We start from the raw sequence: 25,288 nt of genomic DNA, 5'->3' as shown, positions 1-25,288 counted from the left end.
GTCCAACTTTATAGTGGGTGTCAGTGGGCACCAAGCCTATTATGCGGAAGGAAATTCTTACTGTAAATGTGTTAAGAGACCCTTTGAGGCCTCCTGGCTTGCAGAGTCTCTTCCACACATAGTAGTGTGCTATGCTTTTCAAAAAGGGCCATGTCACACAGAACTGAAGACTTAAACAAGATCAAGTATGGGCTGAGGATCAGGACAAGAATTTTTGAGGTAGATGTCTTCCTGGAATCATCTGTTTGTTTCTCCATCCAATATTTAATATTTTGAGAACATTTACAGTTATTTAAAGGCAAGCAGCAAAAGTTCATTTGTTAAACAAGGAACCCAACCCAGAAGCAGTAAGTTTTGAAGTACTGTGTGGGAAATGGGCCAGCATTCTGGTGACACGAAGTTACAATAGGAACCAGTGGGGGGAAAAGCCTGTGGATGGTGTTGGGAAGGCTAATGTCTTATCACGGGGTTCTGTTCCTCTAATCCAACAGAACTGTAAATCATTAGCTTTGAATAGTCTCAATACAACTGTGTCCAGTATATGCATTTTTAATCAGCCTGACAATTCTGCAGAAACAATGCCTTTTAATGTTTAACAAAATGAACGGCAATATCAAATAATTTGATTATCAGAAGAAGCTAAAAACCTGTCTGGGACAATAGATATCTGTAGATTCTTTAGATGGAAGCCCCTTGATCTTGAGTTGAGCAATACTTGGTTCATAGTGGTAAACGAAATGTTAGCTGGATTATCAGAGTCAACGGGGGACAATGGTTTTAAACTTAAAAGAGTAGATTTAGACTAATACAAGGAAGAAATTGTTTACCATTATAGGGTCAGACAGTATAACTTGTTGCATGCACAAGTTGTGGATAAACCATCAGTGGAATTGTTCAGGTGGGATAGGGCTTTGAGCAACCCAGTCATGGCAGAGGTGTTGTATTAGGTCCCTTCCAACTGAAACCATTCTGTGATTGTAAATGTGAAGGGTAGTTTATATTTGTAAGGAATGGAATGAGCCTCTTGCTATATTGCAATTAATTGTCTTGGTAAACAGTAAGGCTAGAAAATATAGTGCTGTAGTCTGAAGTTAACATAGCAAGCTATCAAAAACGTAGGAAATAAAACAGAAATCAGTATTTCAAGTGAAATAACCCACCATAAAATCAATTTTAACACTGAGAAGCCACATTTTGCAACTTGAATTTTAAAGAGAAACCACACTTGTCCTGGGTGGGAGTTGTAGAACTGTAGGTCTTTGGAGCTTGTAGCTGCCTTACTTTGCTTCACACAGCTCTCATGCAATACTGGGGAAAGGAAAGAATAGTATGTGATCTATACTGTCTAGTACAGATTTTTTTCTAAGGATTAAACTAGTTAATTTTGATCAGACATGCCAGATACAAGGTACAATGACTATGATTTCTGCCATAAGTAAACAGAACAATTTTACAATTGATTCATTGACTTGTGACTGGTAGAAAAGGTTTATGATCAGCACAATATGTTCAAATCATCCCCTTTTTTCAAAAAAAAAACCAAAACACAAAACAAAAAACAAACACCACAAACAACAGAAAAACAGACCATCAGGCACAGCCTGTGGAGACTGCAGAGCCCTGTTGTGTAAGCCAGTCAATAAGGAATTACAGTAATCTAATCCTGAAGAAAGACAAAAGTGTAAATAGCCTTTTCAAAGGCTTCCTGAGATGGAAGTGACAACTACTTGGCAATAGCATTTTCAAATGGTCTGGGGATGTTCTTATACTAGAGATGAAATACTCTTCTGTGGTCTAATATGATTCTTAAATGCTTCCAGCTCCTAAAGAAACCACTTGATTGCAAACCGGAAAAATATGTGCTGGAGGAATAACCTCCTTTGAGCTTCACAGCCAAGGGGCAGCATGACTGCCTTGTTCAAGGAAAGTTTGACACAGGGGATTCAACATGCACCACAAACGCCACTGATGTTATTCGGTTTGCATCTTTATTAATGGACAAGCTTGCATACAGCCTCTCTGGAGAACCATTGCTCTTCAGGCCACAGTGTGACATGTATACGGTGCCTCGTAATGCAGAACTTCCATGTCTCTTTGGGGTGCAGAAGGACTTGCCAAGTCTTTTACAGTGAGCAAGGTCAGGTTGCAGTCTTTGTTCCATACTGGCCTTTGAGCTGAAATTTTGGACTGCTTAAATTCATTATTGTTGAGTTTTTAAACACTTGAGAGAGTTTCTCTTAATGTGTTATTTGGAAAGACATTTTCCATTTCATACTCGGAGGTTTTAGGAGTATAATGCTGTCTGATAGAACAATAAGGTTTCTTGCAACCACAGGAAGAATTCAGCACTTGCAGTCCTCTGGAGGAGGAAAACCACATGTTTTAAAATTAACAATAAAAGGAAAAGACAAAAGTTATAAAAGAAAACTATTACTGAGGATGACTTAACTCTGCAGTATTCTATTACTGAGCCTGTTAATAAAAGTTTGAGCTAACTACAAACTGTTCAGTAACAATTCATCTCGAGGTGTATATTGACTAAAACCCAAGACTGATTCTCTTGTAATTCCAATTACTCTATTTACTGCAGAAGTTCAGAACTTTTTCAAGGCTAACCCTGCATCAGGTGACTGCTTTGCTCCATTATGTAATTTTAAGGTTGTAATTCTAAGGATTCTTAGTTGCAGAATCTTCCATTCTTGAAATGGATACTAATCATAAACTTGTAAATCATGTTTCTACTAGAACCATTCTGTAACTGTCCCCAGGCGTATGAGATTAGAAGGGAAGTGTTTTAAAGCTCTGCCTTTTTCAGCTTGTTTGCCTTGCGTATCTGAGAGCTTCCTCTGCCTAGTTGTTTTCCCTGGTTTGGCAATTATTATTCTCATGCTTGTCTTTTGGTACTCTTCTCCATCTTTTTAAGAGAGTCTGTGGTAGTAGGAGCAGTAGTGCTGGAACTCTGCAGACAAACATACAAAAGGAATATTGAATGAATGGACAAGTACTTAAAAAAGCAATTTAAGCTAGACATGGTCTCTTATGAGAAGTGTCAAAATTGGGAGAAAAATATGTTTTGCTCTTAGATGGATTTATGAAAGGCAAGTCCTGCTTGACTAACCTGATCTCCTTCTATGACAAAGTGATGCGCTTGGTGGATGAGGGAAAGGCTGTGGATGCGGTCTACCTTGACTTCAGTAAGGCTTTTGACACTGTTTCCCACAGCATTCTCCTTGAGAAACTGGCTGCTCTTGGCTTGGACTGGCGTACGCTTCGTTGGGTTAGAAACTGGCTGGGTAGCCGGGCCCAGAGAGTTGTGGTGAATGGAGTCAAATCCAGTTGGAGGCTGGTCACTAGTGGTGTCCCCCAGGGCTCAGTACTGGGGCCAGTCCTCTTTAATATCGGTATCGATGACCTGGATGAGGGGATCGAGTGCACCCTCAGTAAGTTTGCAGACGACACCAAGTTAGGTGTGTGTGTTGATCTGTTCAAGGGCAGGAAGGCTCTGCAGGAGGATCTGGATAGGCTGGACCGATGGGCTGAGGCCAACTGTATGAGGTTCAACAAGGCCAAGTGCCGGGTCCTGCACCTGGGGCGCAACAACCCCAAGCAGAGCTACAGGCTGGGAGATGAGTGGCTGGAAAGCTGCCTGGCAGAGAAGGACTTGGGAGTACTGGTTGATAGTCAGCTGAATATGAGCCAGCAGTGTGCTCAGGTGGCCAAGAAGGCCAACAGCATCCTGGCTTGCATAAGAAACAGTGTGGCCAGCAGGTCTAGGGAGGTGATTGTCCCCCTGTACTTGGCTCTGGTGAGGCCGCACCTTGAGTACTGTGTTCAGTTTTGGGCCCCTCGCTACAAGAAGGACATGGACCTTATCGCTCTCCATAGGTACCTTAAAGGAGGCTGTAGCGAGGTGGGGGTTGGTCTATTCTCCCTTGTGCCTGGTGACAGGACGAGGGGGAATGGGCTAAAGTTGCGCCAGGGGAGGTTTAGGTTGGATATTAGGAGGAACTTCTTTACTGAAAGGGTTGATAGACATTGGAATGGGCTGCCCAGGGAAGTGGTTGAGTCATCATCCCTGGAGGTCTTTAAAAGACATTTAGATGTTGAGCTTAGTGATATGGTTTAGTGGAGGACTTGTTAGTGTTAGGTCAGAGGTTGGACTAGGTGATCTTGGAGGTCTCTTCCAACCTAGATGATTCTGTGATCTGTCAAGAGTTACCTTTTTCATGGATAAAGCTTGTCTTTAGAATGTAAGACTTGCCTCAGAGCCTGAAGAAAGAAGGGGATTACTTTAACCATCATCAAATTTAGGCAAAAGAATCTCATTGAGCTCCATCTTGCCTTGCTACTTCTTGCACCTCCAGTGCTTGCTGTCTGAGCATGAATGGAGTCTTGCAAGGGAGAGCTGAGTCTGTGGACGTGTCAAGCAGCTTGCATGCTTCTGTAGATAGCAGAAAACAGATTATATGCAATTAAGCATACACTTGAATTTCATATCAACGCCTTAAGGTGCTATTTCCACTAAGTAGCAGTAGTACTGATACTTCAGTATCCAAGTGAATTACCTGGTAAAACCGTGGAGAGAAAAGGAGAGGCCTGCTTCAAAGGACACAAGGCAGCTATGGATTTCCTGTAGTGCAAGCAAGCAGTGGATATTAGAAGCACAGCAACATGATTTCAAGCATTGTATTTTATATAAGAAGAAAGTATTCTTGGGGTCTGCTTTTCCTTAGCTTTATCTTATAGCCTCGAAAATTGAAATAGAGATGCAGAGGTATTCTTTCAAGTTAAGATTTCTAACTTTTAACCAGTGCCTGTGAAATTTCAATGAATCAAGAGGAAAGGCCTTCCCATATTATATTTTCCTCATTGACTTTTTTGAGGGGAAGGTAACAGGAGAGCAGCATCTGTGACTTAATCAGAAAGCAGTGTTTGTGTCCAAAGTTACCTGCTTAGAGGAACAAAGAAGGTTGCAGGGACCAGAAGGGTGGGAGAAAGGTACAGATGAGATTATGCCACAAGGGTAATACATTCTGTCATGGAAATAAGACAACTGTTGCAACTTCAAGGTTAAACTAGAAATAGGAGATAGGGAATAAGGCTGAGATGGAGCAAATATTTCAGGAGAATGAAATGCATTAAAGATAACTGGAAAAGGAAGAGGAGCACTGAGAAATGGAGAGTGATGGAACAACTGATGAGAAATAAGGCTAAACTGGAGAGACCAAAAAGGAAGAAAACATAAAATGAAATTTTCTTGAAAATGACTGAAGTAATTTAAAGAACTGCACTGAAATACACATGAAGCGAGGTTAGGAAGTGTGAAGGAATGCTGAGGAAAAGACTTTTTCTTAAGCAGAAAGATTATTTAGAAAAGCATTTTTAAATCCTGTAATTCGTGGCAATTTTGCTGGCATTTATTCTTATAGCACTCCTCAGGTGCCTGTCTGCTTTTATGAAGTTATATATGTTTATAAGAGTGTGGTTATAAAACTACCACTAGCAGACACTGAAAAAGAACACTGGTAGTGTTGTAGAAACCATTAGTAAATATCTTACAAAAGGTAACACAGTTATTTTCTTTGAAGACTACATAGTAAGTATAATACTCATTGCATGAAAAATGTTTTATATCAAGTAGGGGTTTCTCATTTAAAAATGTGGTTGTGTAACAAATCTGTTAAATTTTCATGAGAGAGCCTGAGATTAAACTGATGGCTTTTTATTCTTCAATTTTGAAAACTGTTCCTATGGTAGTTTTTTTTTTTTATGTTCACTTTGAGGTTTTAATGGAGTTAACCACCCTAACTTCTACATGAAAACTTAGTAAGGCATTTCAATACAATTTAATGTTCACATCTGACCTAAAGATAAGAATTTGCTAAAGCTGCATTTGGTAAAATGTCATTTGCAGAGTCCTTTTGGAATTCATACTGGAAGAGCTGCTGTGTATAAGTGTTTCTCTATAGTATTAGCAAACCAAATACCAAGCTACTAAAGACTCTGAAAAGAACATGACAACAATTTGTCACTAAAATTTATTGCTTTTCTGAAAACTAGTCCATCTGCCTCAGTTTGCTCAAAGTAGATGAAGTAACACCAAGTAGTATGAATTAAATACATGTGCATGTGCATGATCATATCGTTATGGCATAAGCAACTATTAAAAAAAAACACCTTAGTTTATATTGATATAAAATATAAGATCACTTCTGAATACTTAAGATATATTTAGGAAGTTAAATGTGTAGCAGAATCGGAAGGAAATTTTAAAACAGTATGATGAAGAATAAGATGTTGGAGTTTTTCAGTGATTGCCTTCTATAGGCCTGAATTTGGAAGTCTATATACATTGGTGTGATGATTAAGAGAAGACTTTCTTAGATGTCTAATCTGTAAAAAGTTCCTCTAGGGATATGTTTTTGTTGATGTATGAAAATTGCAAAATTTCATTTTGCAACAGGGAATAGGAGATGAGACTACAAAAGCCCAGGGTGCAGGACAAAGTAAGTCCTTGCTATTGGTACTACTTAAGAACCAGAACTATATGAGGGCTTGATCTAAAGCTGACCCATATGTGAGGGAACTGGTAAACTTTAGAATCTGTGAAAATAATGATTTGGAAATGTTTTCGCACAAGGAGAAAAACAAAACCCTAATGCCTTGGGGTGAGATTGTAAAGCTTTGTCTTTTACTAAAGCTCTTCGAAGAATTTCTTACACAAGGCATTGTGATGTTTGTGCTTAAGCTTTGGAAAGCCTGAAAAACCTTAGTTTTTGCTAAATATGTTATAACTAGAAGCACTCAATTGAGTGTGAGATCTGAGTTTTACCTTTTCAAGTGAGCATCTTCGTCCAAGTTTTCCTGCTAAAGTATAGGATGAAAGATCCAATGTATGCAATGAACAAATGTTTGTCCCATTTGCCTTCCTTTTTGAAGGAAAAATGGATTTATCTTGCAGTTATGACTAAATTAGAGGAGTACTGTCATGATCTCTGTTACTGTGTACTGTCTTTTGTTAAAAGCATTCCTGAAGTTTGCATATTGAGTAGGAAAATATTTTTTTTTCTGGTCTTTAAGGAGTTTCTCAGTTCTATAAGTACACAATGCCTCTGTGTCCATAATTAACAGCAGCCGAGAGTGCTTTCTTCCCTGAAGGTTTAGTCCTGGTCTCTTCTTCTGTATAGTTGGCTGGCTGCTTGTAATGTACAATTGAGGATAGCTCCTGTACAATTGGTTTTTTCTTACACTGTAGTTGTAGGAGGTGCATTGTGCATGGATGTAGTAAGTCTAGAAGTAGTAGTTCTGCATTTAGGCAGGATTCAGCCAAAAAGACAGGATGATGTAAAGTCTAGACCAAGTGCAGAAGATGAAAGGTAAGAGATTGTTTGAAGATGTCTTCTGCTAAATACTTAGTAAGGGTTGTGTTTTGTGGTTTTTTTTTTGTTTGTTTGTTTGTTTTCAGCATATTAACTAAGTCTTTTAAACTGGGAACATATTGGTGGTAGACCATGAGTTAAGAGCTCACAACATGAAGGTACGTTTTTTGGTGAAATTAGTAGTATTTAGTTTTGGCTGTACTTGAATTAGTGTTAATTTGCAAATCTTCTAGTAGTTTTGATTTCCAAATCTTCCTTTAGTGGAAGAAATCATGTTGCGTAGCAATGTTGATGAAAATCGTACTAACAATTTTGGTAACAGGTAGAGGTTTCAAACTTGAAAGCTGTGCGAGTACCTGGGAGCCCATGAACAAATGTACAGATATGATGGCTGAGCTCTTCTACCCTTGCTTCAATATCTAAATGTGCCAAGGAGCATAGGTACATTGCAGTAGTGCAGTAGGGCACATTTTGCATAGTGACTGCATGCTGCCTTTCATCCTTTTTTTTTTTTTTTTTACTCCCCACTGCTACGAAAATCAGGCATTTTTGGACTCAAGTACTGGGAGACATTCAGTATGTCCTGCATATTATTTGGCAAACCATCAATCTGTTCCAGTCAATCTGCTAACCCCAGTTGTGGGATACAAGCTCAGATGAGATGTTGCTATGCTTCATATCAAAAAGCCACCAGAACTATGCATGTAAAATGATCAGCTCTTCAGTGCAAGTGACTTGCCATAACGTTAGTCTTTGTGTAGAATTAACAGAAACAAAAGCAGGGAGATTATATAAGTTTTGTGGCACACTGGACTAAAGTAAGTGCCGTGTTTTCAAGTGAGATTTTTCCTGTGAACTCTGGTTGAACTAATATTTTGTAGAGACAGGAGCTTATTGTTCAGTAGTATTTTGTAGGGTTACCATTGAATAGATAATAGTGATGATCTTGTGAGCTAAACAAGCTTATACAAATCTTTAACAGCAACTACAGACAGAGTTGGATTTTAGCTTCGGCCAGTTCTATTTTTACAATCTGGTGGTACTACATTCAAAGTCCTATTTAATTTGTACTTCGGTAACAGCTATTCTTGGAGGAATAACATAATGCAATAATGCAAACGGGGCCATAATTAAAGGTAAAACTTCTTTGGCAAAGCTTAAGAAGTAAAGGTGAGTCCTTGGTGAAGGAATCTAGGTATGGAGCAGAACTCCAGTACAGAATAAAATAGGAAAAACTGAAGAGTATGAATGAAGGGGAGGGGATTAAAATCTTATGTGTGTGTATGTTGCAGCAAAACAATACATTGCAGCCATGTCATGACTGACAGCTTTAACTCATCCTGTTTGTATGTGAAGAGGATCCAAGTTCAATTGCCTAGCTCACAGAAACAAACTGAACCTTTTTCATAATTATTAAAAGTCAGCAGAAGCTTTAAGGTAATAAGATGGGAGCTGGAGCAAGACAATTATAGTCTGAGTTCTTCCACATAAAGCTTTGTTGAAATAATTCTTAGATGCTCCCAAGGCCAGTGTATTTCATATGAGTCTGGCTGACAAGCGTCAGTTGTCTCTCCTCGCTGACAGAAATATCTCCATCAGTGGTTCTTTTCAAAACTTGAGCTTTGCATAGGTAACTGTTTTTATTCATGGTAAAATGCACTTTTGTGCTTGACTTTCAAGCATCGATGTGTCTAGTTTCTAAGGAGCCTTTTAATTTTGTATCAGTTCAAAGGAAGGGAAAGGTAGTCTCCTTATCTCCTACTCTTTGTCCAATTTCGATTTTAGGTTTTTCCAGGACTTACTCTGTCTAAGGTGAAGTAGCTGAGCTCTTCTCACCAGATATCTGTTGGTGCCAGAACTCATCAGATGAGGAACATCAGTGGCCAAAACAGGTGCACTAAACTCCTTTTTAACTTCTCTCCCTCCAGGGAGAAGTTAAAACCTTGATGTAAAATTGGTGTTTGTTTTCCTAAATACAGTCCTAACACAGCCCACCTTATTTTGATGTGAAACTTAAAAGTTTTTATTAAAATACCATTTGATATTATTAGTGTCTATGATGATAATATTTTGTCTGGCATTTCAGATACTACTTTCATTGTAATTTCCTCAACTGGAAGTGGTTTCAAGTAGCATAGATCATAAATTTAATCTTGTCTTACAGTATAAAATTTGGTGTAAAGTTCTCCCAAATGTACCTTTTAAAAACCTCTTTTGTATGTGACAAAATAGTATTGACGTCTTTTGAGTCAGATGAATGCTACATTTTATACATTTCAGCTCAATGGTTTTCATTGTCAATGGTAAATATTTAGATTTTTTGATGAATCATGTAGCACTTTTTGCTCCTTCTCAAAGGAAATTTTGCAGGGAGTGTTTTCCAACACAGCTGTGTAAGACTAAGATAAAATACAAAACAAGAGGAAAAAAAGGGGGGGGGGACACTTCTTAAGATGTTTTATCTGTAAGTCCTGTCTGAACTTTGTGGTACATTATCATTAGGGCAATCACTGCCGAAAAGTTGCAGGATGGTTCTGGTGGATCAGGTGTGCAGACACCTATTTCAGCATGTAGCAATTAGTGTTATGTCACTAGTTCATGCCACTTTTAAGCAAGTTCACTACCTGATAGTCATCTGTTCACTGCCTCTATAATGGGAAATAGCTCATACGTATTTGTCTTACAAAGCAGTACTTAACTCCTAGGTTAGGGATTCATACCATTCTCTTTCTTTCTTGTCCTCTGGACAGTGGGGAGAGCCTCAAAGAGTTAAGTGTATCTACCTTATGTTCCTCCATGTAGGAGATGCAGACCTCAGGTGGAGGAGGGAATAGAAATGTCCTGGAACTTTTGTGTGTGCTCTTACAGCTGAGTTATTAGAGTTTTATGTAACTGTTTATAAAAGACAGCTTCTCTGTGCCTTCTGTGGTTTACGATGGAAAAGAATCAGTATTGGAAGTTGAGAGAGTGGAGGCAGCTGCTTCCCTGCAGAGGGAATGGTTCACCTGGTGTCTGGAGCCCTGTGATAGTTCTATTACTGTGTGGGTCTCATCCCTGCCTCATCTTCCTGCACTGTGCAGCAACCCTGGACACTGGAGTTTGTTTTAAGAGTCATTTGACTGTGAGTTAAGCATTGTGTCAAGGTGCTGAAGCTTTTATGTGCATTCTGTTCAAAGTCTCATGAGCATTTTTGAAAATACTTAAAGCCTAATTTTCGAAGTTGGTAGAGGAGCCTCTACTGAAAGTGGTTTTGAATTTGATGATCTACAATCAGTGCTATCTGGAAAATGATTCTGATTTTGCTCCATTGTAGCTATTCTCTGTGTGTGATATTCTGCCTTGAAATGATATCTGTAAGCAGTCTTGATCCTAATCTTCCCATTTCATATACTGCACCAATGCCTTTGAGAAAAATCCAGATAAACCTGTAGAAAACCTTCTTCTCTGAATGAGATGTAATTGGAATTTGTCAGAAAATGAAATGCTAGGAGTGTTTCCTAAAGAAATGTGTTTCAGGACACCAGTTATTTTTTTGTAGACTTGCATAAACCTGAATGATATTGAAGAAAATGAGTAGTTCTTGATTGAAAAGGACTGAGATTTTCAAAGGTCACTCAATTTTTGTCCAACCTTCACAATGCTATTAGGATACGCTTTTTAGATGCATAGCATAGCCCATAATAAATTAATATGAGTACATTGACTGGAGTATGCTTTCCTCTATTTTCTTAGCACAACTGCGAACTATAGGTGAGATGGATGCACGTGATGTGTTTACAGTTACTTTTATCTGTGAAAAGCAATAAAAGTAAAAAGTAGGAAAAAAAAAAGGCAGAATGAGTAGCTTATTGTGATTACCAAGTGCAAGAAAGTTGCATTTTTATTTATCTGTATTTTCATTAAATTCCTTTCGGAACACTAAACCCCACTATTTTTACCCTTGGAGATCTCCCTAAGGTTCCAGTACAGAATGTTGTTCCATCTGCCTCTTCTGGCTTCTTTAATGGTGCATAGCAATCTTACACAGGAGATAATTTTTCCTTCCTGGGAGTGTTCAGCAGATTAATATATGGCTACTGCTCTATCCTATATTTATTTTAGCACATCATATAAAAGAATACACAGCAGAGGAGAGGGGCAAAGCAACTGGATCCCTTTATATGGAGAAATAATTTTAGAAAGCTATCTTTGAGCTTATGTGGTGTAATTAAACCCAGTAATGAGTTAAATATAGAATATAGAATCAAATAAATATATAGAATCAAATAACATGGAAGGCTTTTATGTTAAGTATTGAAGCATCCATTATTCTTTAAGCTTATAGTCCTACAGTTTGTTAGAAACTGTTTAAGTCAGAATGATTCAAAATTACCTGTGAAAATCTGCAGCTGGAGCATCCTAAATGTGTAAGAAGTGGTTGCAGCACACTGGTGGGTTAACATCCCAAGTCAGCAATTGCATTTCATCCCTCTGTGCACTTGGGAAGCAGTAAACTGGACAAATAGCAACTCGTACACAATGCAGCCCCTCAGAACAAGTCCCCAGTGCAACTTCATCTGGGCAAGCTGTAAATTTACCAGTTACAGCTCCTTGACATCTTCAGCTTGATAAATTGATACACAGTATGGAAGTAATTCTAGCTGGGCAGTACTTAAGAACTGATTGTAGCTCGTTAGCTTAATCCCTAAGTCACCAGTAGGTGGGTCTGACAACAGCTAGCCTCCAATAAAGACCTCCTGTTAGCAACATGCTAGGCAGCCTAGACTTGCCTCTTTGACTAGTTCAGAAGTGCAGATAGCTGGATTTAAACTGCTTGCATGTGTGAAATGCCCACTGAGAAGTCTCTTTAAGACTTCTTCTCTCTAAGAGGAACCCAGCTGTATTTTTTTTGTTCCTTTTCTCCAGTTTCACATGAGCTCGAGTATACCCAATCTGGGGAACACTGAGGACATACTGCACATCCCTGCTTTGATTCCTGTATTTGAGAACTCCAAAATTGCAGTGGGTGGAAAAAAACCTTGGACATACTAACATGCTCACTGCTGGGTTTGCATGATGTTTCATCTGACTACTGTGCTTTCTGGGTATAGATTTTACTGTTTGTTACTGAGGGTCAGGATGTTCATACTTCATGGATGCTCCTGAGCATTTTGACTGATCAAGCCGAGCCATTTACAGTACCAATCTGCATAACGTGATCATGGAATATTTGCAAGTGGCCTACAGTTGATTTTGCCGTATGAATTGCAGTGGCCAAATTAATTTTGGTTGTAGTCGGTAGACTGCCTGATCACCAAAGCTGTAGGAGTTAGAAGCTGTCTCCCGGTTCTCCTGGAACTTGTGTGAGGACATGTGGTCCAGGCACTGGAGCTGTTGGTTGCTTAGAGTCTGCAGGTTGAAGACTCTTTGTTCCTGACTCCAGAAGAGTATGCTGATGCTGGGAATGTGGTAACCATTTACTTCTAAAGGGATGTGGGGGGAATGTGATGTAGGGTTTTAGAGCACTGCATGATTCCGAGCTTCTTGTGAATGCGCATTCTGAGTTAAAAAGCAGTAGAGTTCTGCCTGCAGCACAAGATTGTGGAATTCCCTCTCCCAGGAGCAAGCCTGAGGTGATAGAGGAGCAGTAATCCTATACTTCCTAATGAAGCTACAGAGGTGTGCACAAATTAGTCCATCCAAAAATTGTTCCTTCTGAAGTTGAAACATTAAGGGAGATAATGCAGTTTGCAGACTCCATTTTTCTCTCTTTTAGAAGTCTAGAAGTGTGGTGCTTAGTCCATAATTAGAATTATCAAGCACTCTGGTAAGTGATCAAATGCAAATGCACTTCTTTGCTTATAGTATTACGGACCCATTTAGTAATCTACAATGCTTGTTGGGGGAACTGCAAAAAAAGTACTAGTTAGCTTTATTTTTGCAGTCTGTGGAAAATATTACTACTAATAGGTTTCATATCACTTTCTGAACTGCACTGAAATATGATTTTTCTTCTCTTTGGAAGCCCTATTTCTTTAACGATTTTCTCCAGTGATTAGGAGGTTCCCCCCCCCCCCCCGAGAATGATCATCAATACCTGTTACTCTAGTTAGATACAAGCAGCTAGAAAGAAAACTCCCTGTCTTGCTTTGCCAATCTGGCATAGCAGTTTTTGAACTGCTTGCATTAGGAACCTGATGGATAAGGCAAGTAATAATGGCCAAACAATGAAATATCACAGATTGTTAAAAGGCTGAGGCACTAAAATCAGAAGATTTAAGCACAGCCTTGCTTAAATGTAGAAACAGCTGCACAATATACAACATGCACAGTAGAATAACCCATTGTATTTCCTGGGAGTAAAGATAGTACTATCCCAGGTCAGAATAAAATTAAAACAAAATTTATCTGTAACAAAAAGCAAGTGTGTAATAGGGTTGAGTCAGGACTGAAGTTGTGAATTGGAGACGGTGCATGTAGGAGCCTTCTCTTCTTTTCTGTGTTAACCAAGGAGGATTCACAGGCAACAGACTTAATAGGTTAAGCAGACAACTTGTTCTTGAGTGTCACAAACAGATGACACCTACTTGGTATTCTGAAAGGCTTTCAGGCTGTATGGATGTGCTAGACACCAACAGAGGTATGCTTCAAAGTTATTTTCCTAAACATCATTTTACAAATTTGAGGCAAGCCACATTCTATTTCAATAACCAAGTGATTTAGTTAGGTATGCTTCCTTATAGGTAAAACACACTATGCTCTCAGCTAGAATTTTATTCCTATTCTACAGCAGCAAAACCTTGGGTCAGATAAGGGGATAAAAGTTTTCAGGTATTGCATTCTGATGAATAGCTGGCTGTTATTCATTATTTATCTATTCCATAAGGTTAATGAACAGCTGGAAAGCTAATTATTGAGTTTCTGTATTTGCGAAGAATAGCACTTTAGAAAGTGCAGATCACTGAATACCACAGACAAACTTCTGAATATTCACTTAGATTTAAAAATAAATCTGCTTGAACCATGCATGTCCTTATTTATTTGTCTTTAATGACTTTTTGTCACCATTTAAGCACTTCTTCTGAAGGTGGGCATAATGTGAGTTCAAGTCAATCACAAATCAAGGAGCATCTCTGTATAAAAGCTTACATATTGTATTTGTAGTATTACATATCACCTTGACAGATTTGGGAAAGAACCAGGATTCTTAAAAAGCTGACTGGTATGATGGTTAAATGGTTATGAATAATATAATGGTTCCTGGTATGGCTAATTCCTCTGAATAGGAGCAGCCAGTCTGTCTGACAAGAACACAGTGATGTTATTTAACTATTTGTGGTCCTTTTGATCTCTTGCTTCCCTGCACTAGCAAAACAAGTATTGTAACTTAGCTTAAGGTTCCTCACAGCTAATATTGAAAGCAGTAAATGATTCCGCATACGTTTCCAGCAAGGTGCTTGTTTGTAACTTCTGTGCTGTTCCTGATGGTCTAGAAACTAAACCAACAAAAATACGCAGTGAGCATTCTGCTTGCAGTGTGTGTGTGTGTATACGCAGAGAGAGATACAAACTATATTCTAGGATCAACAAGAGGGAAGTATGGAGGGTTGCTTTTGTCATTGCTTCTTCCAACTCTTGATAATTCCATAGATGCTGTCAGGGGAACAGAAGTGGTATCATGTGACCTATCAAAAAAATCAAGGCAGCTCAGTTTTCCAACACTGAAGTAGCTTTATTTCCTTGTATTACAAAATAATATTTGGGCATGAAAAAAGAGCAAGGTGAAATAAAGTATAGGTGTCTTGGTACCACTTTGAGTTTTTTGAGTTTGAATCAAAAATGAAAAAATGGAGGGCATATTTAAAAATACCAATCAGACATCTTAACTCAAGCTTTCCTTCTTCTCAGAAGGAAGCTTCAATAATTTAAAAACATTTTAATAACTTTTAATATCTAAAATCATAGGAACAAAGAAGGTCATATTGCTGACATTTATGAGGTCCTAGTGTTCAGCAAGGCATTTAAGCATGTGTCGTGTAAAACATGTGACTAGCTTCATTCCTTGATAGCAGTATGCTTTTCCAAATCTTACTTCTCCAAAAACTTGATCTTTAAAAAGTCTAAATATGTGTAACTCCCTTGAAACTGAGCTTTTTTATTTTCTGGATGGTTTGCATGCCCTTAAAGTCTGAGCTATACATTCTATTAATTCCTCATAGCTAAATGAGGCACACAGATGTTCTGACTGATACAGCAAATATTGAGCAAGTCCATGGCTTTCTATGTCAGTGTATGCAGTCCAATGGGTACTTAACTTTGCTTATAAAAGGATTTTAAGAGCGTAAGCAAACAGTTGTTTACATATTCCATTCTTGACTATTAAAAATGTGGTTTTAAAAAAATGTTTTGGAAACTTTTTGTGTGGTTTTGGGTCTATTCTGTCCCCTCTCAACACCCAATCCCTTTCTTCTTGGAGGCAAGTATTTGGGGAGTTGGACTCTTCATGAAAATCTCTCATCCACAAAACAGAGTACTGCAGAAAAAACAAAAAAACAAACAAACAAAAAAACACTACTGTGGTAATCAGCACATTCATTTGGGAGAAAAATAGGGCTGAGCTATTTATTTTTAATAAGTACTTAAGAATAGGCTTGGAGTTCCTATTGAACTTAAAGACTTGATTGTGCTAGCTACACATAAGTAAGAAAATTTAATTCTAGCATCCTGGGCTAAGAGTCCTTGATAAAAATGGAGTATAGTTAGGAGATCAACTTAGAAGGGATGTAAACTGCTTCATGAAGGTTGTACTTTGAGCCTCAGAATGCAAAGAGCATGCCTACAATTTCTTTGTTATGGATCCAAATTGCAAAGCTGACCAGACAGGAGGCCCGTCTTGCCAAATGAAAGAGCACAAGATCCTTGACAGAAAATTTAAGAATCTGGGGTTCATTTTAATGCTAAGTATGAAATAGTTCTCCTGGATTTGTTTGTGAGCCTGAAGTGATACAGTGTACACTGTCTGGAAGATCATTGTGGGCTTCTCAGTCTCTCTTGTCTCCTTGAAACAGACGTGTATGTAGCACTTGGGATAAGTCACATTGGTTATTTAAAGCTTTCTTCTAGTCTTCTTAGATTTTTTTTAAACAATTTTTAAGGTAGAGCTACAAAGTGGGGAAGACCGAATTTCACAGTGGAATATAATCGTGAATGGTGGGTATAAAAAATAAAAAATTTTTTGGTTCTTACAATCCAGACTCACCAATTTCAAATGTTTTCACCTCCGACAAATTTTGCAACACTGTGGGGGAAAAAATAAGAATTAAAAGCTAGTATTTGTGCTACGTGTTAAGCTTTACATTCAGACAATCAAAAATTCTTAAGTAGAACTACTGTGTTTTTGCATGGCTGTATTGATTTATGAAAAGCCACAAACATTGGTAAGGAACTTTAAAGTGAACAACTACTTGTTCCTCTGAAAATTGTTCACTGATCTTGCTGTTCCCAAGAACCATTTAATGTTGTTGTAACTATGTTATAAAATGAAGTCTCAGTGGACAGGGGGAGTGGCAATAGTTGCCATTGGTATGTGTAACAGGAAAATATCAGTGTATTATAAAGATCATGGATAAGCTGAGACAAGTTAAATTAGTGTGAAGTTAGTGCTGTAAATATTAAATTATTGGCTTAATCTATTTGAATTCAAGGCAAGTGTTTGCTGTCATGATAAGGTGAGAAAGCATGATGCTGTCAGTGAAAATTTGCACTGATTACTCTGGGTGACTAATGGCAGGACTACAGAGATGAAACATGGTGGTAGCTGCAAAAAAACTGGGAGAAGATCTGTTGACACATCACTAATGTACCTGTAGGATAACATATTCATGCTGGATGTGGACAAAATATATTCCATTTTATATAAGTCAATCGATTTTCATGTTATTCACCACTTGAAATTTTACTTCTGTATATTTTTGTATTTTTTAATTCTCTTTTGCTTGAGTTGATGAAGTATATTATTTTCAAATGGTAGTTAATTCTCTGTAGTAGCATCGAGAATTGCAGAGGTGATCTACAAAAGAAACCAATGCGTTATGGAAGAATGTGAAGATTAAAAAAAAAAAATAGCATAAAACTTGCTCTAAGTGGCAAGCTCAAAAGGAAGAGTACTATAAGAATCAAAGTATGGCAGTTTTTTTTTGCTTTAAACTTCAAAATTACTGTATTGGGGTATCATGAAGTCTCCCAGTCACAAAATTTAAACATGAAGACAGACCAAGTTTGTATAGCAAAGAACTTCCTATTTTGACTGAAACCTGTAAGGCAATTATTTTTCTAATTAACAGAATAAAGTATGTCTAAATACATTTGTGAGGATATTTTACATAGCTTGTTTTTCTTTGTTAGTAACAGCTTTCCTTTAAATAAAAGTTATGACTTCTGTGAAGAAAGAGGAGAAATGTCCTGCCTGTGTCAGTTGATACTGCATTCATAGGCTTGGAAAGACTCAGAAACAGGGAGTTGTGATCTTGTGTTGCCAGGTTTACCTAAGCTGAAGTTCGCTAATTTTGTTCTTTGAATCAGAAGGAAACAATCTGATATTTGGTATTTAATTTGCATAGTTCAGATGTACCTAGAGTCCTGTGGCAAATGAGTTAAAGCTAGTTATTTGGTTAACAACCTTGTCCAGTTTATTTAAAATTACAGATTGTTGCAAATAAAATACCAGAAAATCCACCCTTGCAATCATTTTAATTAGACCGAATACTTTTTTGAGTTTTCTCCCTTCTCTTTGTAGAGAGGTACTGAGTGTGTCAATGTGTTTCTTCCCTCTGGCATTCAATTATAAGTGACAGAGGTTTTGAAAGCTATTCTGTGGTAGGCTCTTTATTTTGTTGTTTGTAGACTTGTTAGGCTGTCTTGGTTTGAGAGAAGTTGCAGGTTTATTCAGTGATATGGCTGTGCATTGCCATAACCACCTGGTACTCACTGTGGTACTCCTTGTGATTCATCCTAAATAGCGGAGTGCTTAGGCAGCCAGGGAGCAAGAAGCACACTGAGCCAAAATGACGTGGAAACAGCTTGCCTGTTGTTTAAGTCCTTATTTTGGGAGAGCATCTTAGAGCTGTACACAGACACAGGTCTCAGGACACCTGTCCTAGACTCAGAAACCTTACTCTAAAGGCCTTTTTTAATGTTATAGTAGGAGCAAACTTTTTCGTGTTGGTCTGCAAATGATATTGAGGATAGTTGAGTCCCAGCTGAAGACATTGAGAGCCTCTGTTGATGCTGCTGCTGCTGAGTAGCCTACTTAATATTATAGGTATACTTCTGGAGTTGAAGTGCTGTAAGAATCACCATATTGATTGTACAAAGGCTACCAAAGAGCTCTCCATATTCGAAGTGGAGAGAGACTGACTTTTTTTTAGCTAGAGAAATCCATACTTGGGTCAAGTGAAATAACTGTATTTTTTGATCTATTTATTCAACTGAAGAAATGGAAAATGGGCTTTTTATAATACATCTTTTAAAGCATGTTTAAAAGAGTTTTTAAAAGTTAAAAATAAAAATGTGCATTTTTCAGCATTTCTTTGAAGTGTATTTAAATTTACATTAAGTAAAAATAGCAATGTGCAAAAACCATCTTTTAATTTCAGATTAAATATTGCTTGATTTACAAAACAAAAACAAACAAAACCCAAACATGTTCACATTGTATTTTTTGTCATAGAAAGAAGAGATGGGAAAAAAAACAACAGAACTCCTAGCTTGTGTTTTTGTGCTCTATAGAACATGAAGACAAATCTTACAGTAACTTTTAAAAACTTTTTTACACTATTTAAACTGTATGTTGTGGTAGTTCTGTTCCCTTCCTTCACTCATCTCTAGACCTAGGGGAAAAACAGATCTTTTCCTTCTTACTATTTCTTTGTTCCTTTAATACACTGGAATATATTCACTCTGAAATTCCTCTTTCAAGGATTTTTTCAGCTTAATACTTGAAGCTCCATATTCACTCTTCTATATGTAACTTTTCGGGGTTATAATTGTTAAAGACAGGCTTTATATACATGTGTATATATATATATATTAAAAAAAAAAAAAGACCTAAATGAAACTTGAGTTATTTTATCCTGGACTGTCAGTAAATTTTTTTAGACTCTTAGTATGTGAAGAATTTTCTATTCAGATCTGTTTCTCTCTCTCTCAATGTTCAAGTGCAATTTTTGTAAGAAGACCGGATAGTGTATGCTAGGTAGCATCAGTTCTGTGGGAAAGTGGTGCAAAAGTAATCCAATAACCACTCCAATAATGAAGCCAATTTGCATCACTTTGGCATCGCATTATTAAAAACAAATGTTTATTTCCAAGGCAAACGAAAGAGTTAATGCTTTGCAATCTTTATGCTTTTGTGCTAGGAGTAGTATTGGATTGTGGAGTGTTATGTTCTTAAAGAGTTAAAGCAGGGAGAATGTTTTCAGTAATGCTGGGCATGCTAGTTGACCTTTGCACACAGTAGATAGCTTTCCATTTTTCTCTCAAATAAAAATATTTTACTAGATACGGTGTTTAAATCAAATGATGCTTCAAATAATGTAAAAGCTGAATAATTATTTTAAATTAAATTGTGGCTTTCACTTCTGCCTTTCTGGCATAATTCAGTTAATGCTCATCTAAGCCTTAATGTCTCTGCAGTGTATTTGGGCTGCTTGAATAAACTGATGGTTAGCGTAATTTTTTGGTACATGTTCAGTGAAGGAAATTTTTATATGTCTAAGCTAGCCAGAAGATACAGTTCTGTGACCTGGAGAAAAAGGAGGGAAACCAGAAGGTATACAGGCATGGCTCCTCCCCAGTGCGATAGGATACCTGAGAAAGCTTTCCACCTGCTGTCCAGACCACTTTCTTTGATGGCTGGATTGTGACATAGTGGGAAAAGTCAGGTATTTTCTATCATAATTACCCCATTTTTCTGGAGGTAGTGGATTGGAAGTCATTGTGAGTTAGTGACGACATGAAATATGTGACTATTTAACATAGTGACCGCTAAAAGGGAAGTGTGCCAGTGGTGTAGTAGGTTTGTATGAACGCTTCACTGTGGCTGTGTATCGGAGAATATGTTCTTCACATACCTCATATGCAGGTATCTGTGCCATCTTTCTTTCCAGATAGTTAGAAGTAAATCACAAAGCATATTATTTGGCCGTGTTTTGGATTGCAAAAAATGCAGGTGTGTTTTGGCTTAAACTCTGTGCATGCATTAGTTTCTAGAAAGTATCTTATTAGTGGCGTGTTAATGTGGCCTTAGATACAAGATAACTTGTAGTTTTCCCATCCAGAATGATTTGGACCTATTAATTTCTAGTTCGATAGGCTTTGCTTGGCCAGTGCGAATTTCCTTAATGATTTCAAGTGAAAGTGAGCTCTCCAAATACACATGAAATATCAAATATTTTGAGATGCTGCCAATGAGCCAGATATCTCAGAATGGTTCTTTCCAGTAAGGTGTTTTGAAAGAGGTTAGTGACAGGATCTGCTGGAGGGATGACAGACACATGAAGGAATATGAACAATGAATATTTAGATAATAGTAACATTTTTTCTACGTGAGAAGCTGTTGTTACTCTTTGCTTTAATCTGTTGGTAACCTACTATTGTTTTTAGGGAAGCACACTTTGCATAAAAAGTATGAGTTATGTAATTCATCCTTTACATCAGAGTAGCAGTAAACACTGCATTTGAGGGAACAGCTGTTCAATAAAAACACAGTTAAGAACAAGGTACTGAAGCAAGAGTTTTAAAAAACAAACAAACAAGAAAAACACCCCCATGTTTTGGACAAGGAATGATCCAAGACTTCAGAAAGCATTTTATGTACTGATCTTCATTTAAAAACTTCCATTTTCTTGAGATGAAAAATGAATCTTTAGATCTGATTTTGGTCTTCCAGGTTTTCATTCAAGTCTCAAGAGAATATGGGTTGGCTGGATTGCTCCTCTAATTCAATTAGATTACCTTTGTGGAAGGAAGAGGTTGTCTGCAAGTGTATGCAATGTGAGAACGGTGTTCATCTTGCTAAAGAAAAATAGGCTGTAATTTTTTTAACCAACTTCAGGAGAAAAGCAAAGACAGCATACTGAGAAAGACAGATATCTCTTGGCCTTTTGCCTTAATTCATTCACGAGGTATTGAATTCTTAAGAACTGGCTTGTGCTATTGCTGCTCACTCTTTACACTGAGGGCATGGTGATTGTGGACATAGTGCTGTACAGGTAAGTGCAAAGGCTTAATTACTTCATATGTTGCATACTTCTCCACTTCTGTTTTTCAGAAAGGAAAATCTAGTAAGGAGTGAATCCAAATGGCAGAGGAAGAAAGTGAGAATAGAGACATAGAAACAATGAAAAGCAGCTCATAGTTTAGATGAGTTTGCAACAGGAAGAAGATTGTACTGAAACTGTGCTGTGCTAGCTAAAACAAAATGCTCCTTAATCTTCAAACAATTATGTGTGAGTGGAAGTTCCAGATGAACTGTTGGATCTTTCTACTTTGCTTAGAAAGAGACTGTGGGAAAGGGTCCAGTGAAACCTGCATCCAGTACTCATATAGTCACAGTGCCTCCAGCACAGTTGTCTTATCTCTTATTATTTGCTATTTTGTTTACATCTAGAATAGGACAGAACTCTGTTTAAATAGTATTTAATTACTGCCAAATACTCAGCTTCAGTAATTAGTTCAGGTTATATACGTGTAGTCTGCTAGTCTGCTTTTTTTTTGCTTAAGCTTAATGGGGTGCATAATTTCCAAAAGTTGCTTTAATGTATTACAGGCTGTGTGTGTTTCAAGTGGAAGCCGTTCCTTGTCCTGCTGTAGTATTCAATTAACCAAAGTTCTATGAATCCCTAATACATGTGCCATAGAATACTGTTACAAAGAATAGATACTTATGACCTAAATTCTTTTTTCAAGATTTTTCGATAAAGATGAATGCATCTGAATTGTACTGGGTGGCCCCAGATGAGAAGACTCCACTCAGGACCCAGTAGATGTCCTACTACTTGGTGAGTCTGAAATTTGCAGTTTAGAACGTATACCACTCTTTCTTCCACTTCTGACCTTTTGCGCTTTATTCTTTTCCTGCAAAGCCATCAAAGCCACAGATGGGAATGTGTTTGGTGAAAGCAAATGTGCCTTAGCCGTGGCAACTTGTTGCCTAGGTGGAGCTGCAACTGGAAGGATTTGGTGGGGAATGTCACAAGGAAACACCTAAGACAGAAAATACAACAAAATACTTGGCTATTTCTTTTTGTGTGGTATTATCCAAATGTTGCCCTTGTGTTTATTCAGCTCTGCATCAATATGCTCTCCACAACTGCTAAACTGGAGCTAATAAAGCTTCCTAGGAAGGTTTAACAAACCCCTTTGACATGTTGTGGCCAGAGGTCACTGTAGTCCAGTTCCACAGAAGGGAATAGAGGCTACTATGGACTTACTGGGTTTGGAATGTGTACTTTGGCATTCTTTTTCAAGTAAGACATTTTCATAGCTGTATTAATTACGTAATTAGGCCATTATTGACTACCTCAAATTCAAAATGTGCTTGTAGGTTAATGAACCACAAACAGTAAGGCAAAGTGGTGTTGTACTATTCAGTTGCAAACTACCATATTCCTCCTTGTGTGTGCACGCTGTACCTTGTGCCTGTCCTGCACTGGACCAAGCTTTCCGTGTTGTTTGGTTGTATGCACAATAGCTTTTTCTGCTGCTTTGTCTGTCATCCTGTGTGATCTTAATATCTTGTCTACTGCAGAGTCGCACAAGAATTGTGTGATTATTAAGATTATTTAAATTGTTTAGTTACTAAAACCTTTGTATCTATATAAAATGAACAAGATTAATAGGAAATGTTGGGAGTATTTACCCTTTTTGTTCTATTCCTGTTACTTCTCATATGATCATTTCTGGGCCACTGTTAGAGATAACATCTGCAGCAATTTCTAGAGTACTTCTTAATCTAACCAAACCTTTTTTCGTCAAGTTATTCAGCATACCTATCTTTGCCAGTAATGCCATCTTACTTGTTAAAACAAGCTTAGTGATCAGAGTTAATGAACCATGTTTTGGTATGACTTGAAAGCTAGAAATAAAAGACAAGAAACTGAGGAAGACCCATGCCCAGGAAGTATCTCAGCAGAGCTGCTTCAATGACAGGGAGTGTAACAGAAGTCGTCATGGTTTTCCTCTGTTACACAGAGCTTGAGTGAACTGTGACTGTACCCTTTCCTGATGGTGCTTGCAGGTTTTTCAGGCACTCTGTTTTTATGAAAGAGCAAAGCTGTTTTGTCTCTTTGCTGTACAGGTGCTGCAAAAACTTAGATTGTTGCCTCTACAAGCATGCTAAAGATCTGTCCTGCTTTAGCTATTTCTTACTGTTAGTGACTTGAAAGAGATGTTAAAGAATGAAAACTCATTTTTTCTTCTCACTGATTCAGATGCTGTAGATGCTTGTTTACTCCTCTGATTATTTTCCCCTTTAATTTCTTTTTAAAAGCAAAGCTTTACTATATGATATCCTTTTGTAGCCTTCAGTGTTTCACACCCTTCTTTCTCTTGTAAAAAAAAAAACAAACAAAAAAACACAGAAGAAGTCAATTGGAAAATTGTTTAGTTTTAGTAAATGTGGGAAGATGCTCTAAATGACAATTACATTATATGGTAGGTGTATTAAGCCTCAGCAGCCTTTAACACATCAAAGGAAGAAAAAAAATCATATTCTTTCATAATTTAAAGTATCTGGAATACTAAAAACACTTCTGCAAAACACTCACGTGAATAATCCTTACTGTGGCAAGTAGCTCAATTGTTCCCAGTGCTGGTGAAAGGCAGTGGTCTGGCAGCTTTGAGGAATGAAGTTCTCTATTTATTAGCTGGGCAAGTTTCCCAACACACACTGCCTGGTCAGCCTGCTTAAACCCTGATCTGAAGAGTGCGGGATAAGCTTTCTGTAAGGATAACAGGCATTTCAGTTTCCACAGCTCACATAATTCTTGTCTCTATTTGGAGGTTGCCAATTAGTGGAAAGTGAAGGAAGAGAGTTTGCATGCAACTGCAACTCTAATCCACCCAACTTGCATCACGGAAGGACCACCTCAGTGCCCTCTGCAGATTCCGGCGAAACCATGCCAGAAAGACTGTGAACCTGTCCAAGTTAGCACGTTTTGTAGTGTAAGGATGGGACTCTCCCCCAGAGCCTCAAACCAAGACAAGGGGATCAAAATGTATTCCTGCCTCCCTCCTCTTTACTCCCACTCCCTCTGCCAGTCATGCAATTGAGAAGGTGCTTCTATCAGGCAGAGATGCCTTCATCACTGGCATACTTTTGCGCTCGTATGCTGGGTTTCCAGGCCTGCAATAACTGAATGCTTAATCTGCAAGAACAACACTGACTTACTCAATGGGCAGATCTGGAAGTCGAGGCCTGACCTCCTCAAATTTATTCGTTCTCTGTAAATAAATGCAGAATTGTTTGTAATGCTACTCTATGTTCTGCAGTCTCTGCACATCCCTTTATAATATATGCGGCCAACAAATAATCAGAAATACCATGTTTTTGTTTCTTGTTCTTTTTTTAGACACATGTAACCGGAACTTTGGGACCTCCAAGTCAACTGACCCAAGACTATCCTTAGGCTGGAAGAAGAAATATTAGCAGCGCAACATCTAGTCCAATTTGTGGATGACATCCTAAAGCAATTATGACATGCTATGTTTCAAAACAGTTTATGAGCAGGCACTATTTGTGACAGCAGTCCAGTAATGGTGATGGGACAGCAGAGGATGGATGTGTCCAGAGTTTCCCTATGAATTTCATGAGGTACCAAGACCAGTGATGTTGATAGCAGTGGTAGCAGGACAGTACATACGTTGGCAAA

General features: G+C 38.0%; 1 protein-coding gene across 5 annotated transcripts in view; it reads left to right on the top strand.

The window, feature by feature from the left end:
• The window catches only part of RORA (RAR related orphan receptor A), a 432,323-nt gene that overhangs the window by 30,242 nt on the left and 376,793 nt on the right, over positions 1 to 25,288 (top strand). For all 5 annotated transcript variants that reach the window (XM_080608115.1, XM_080608114.1, XM_080608116.1 and 2 more), the window contains exons 4-5: positions 22,326 to 22,417; positions 24,989 to 25,230. In XM_080608115.1, the coding sequence (XP_080464241.1) occupies positions 25,217 to 25,230 (14 nt within the window). In that variant the 5' untranslated portion in view covers positions 22,326 to 22,417; positions 24,989 to 25,216. The remainder of the gene's footprint in view (positions 1 to 22,325; positions 22,418 to 24,988; positions 25,231 to 25,288) is intronic.

This window comes from Anser brachyrhynchus, assembly GCF_964034855.1.
Source record: "Anser brachyrhynchus genome assembly, chromosome: 11".
Taxonomy (NCBI): Eukaryota; Metazoa; Chordata; class Aves; order Anseriformes; family Anatidae; genus Anser; species Anser brachyrhynchus.
The sequence above is the reverse complement of the archived record's forward strand: the minus strand, read 5'-3'. Positions and strand labels throughout refer to the sequence as shown.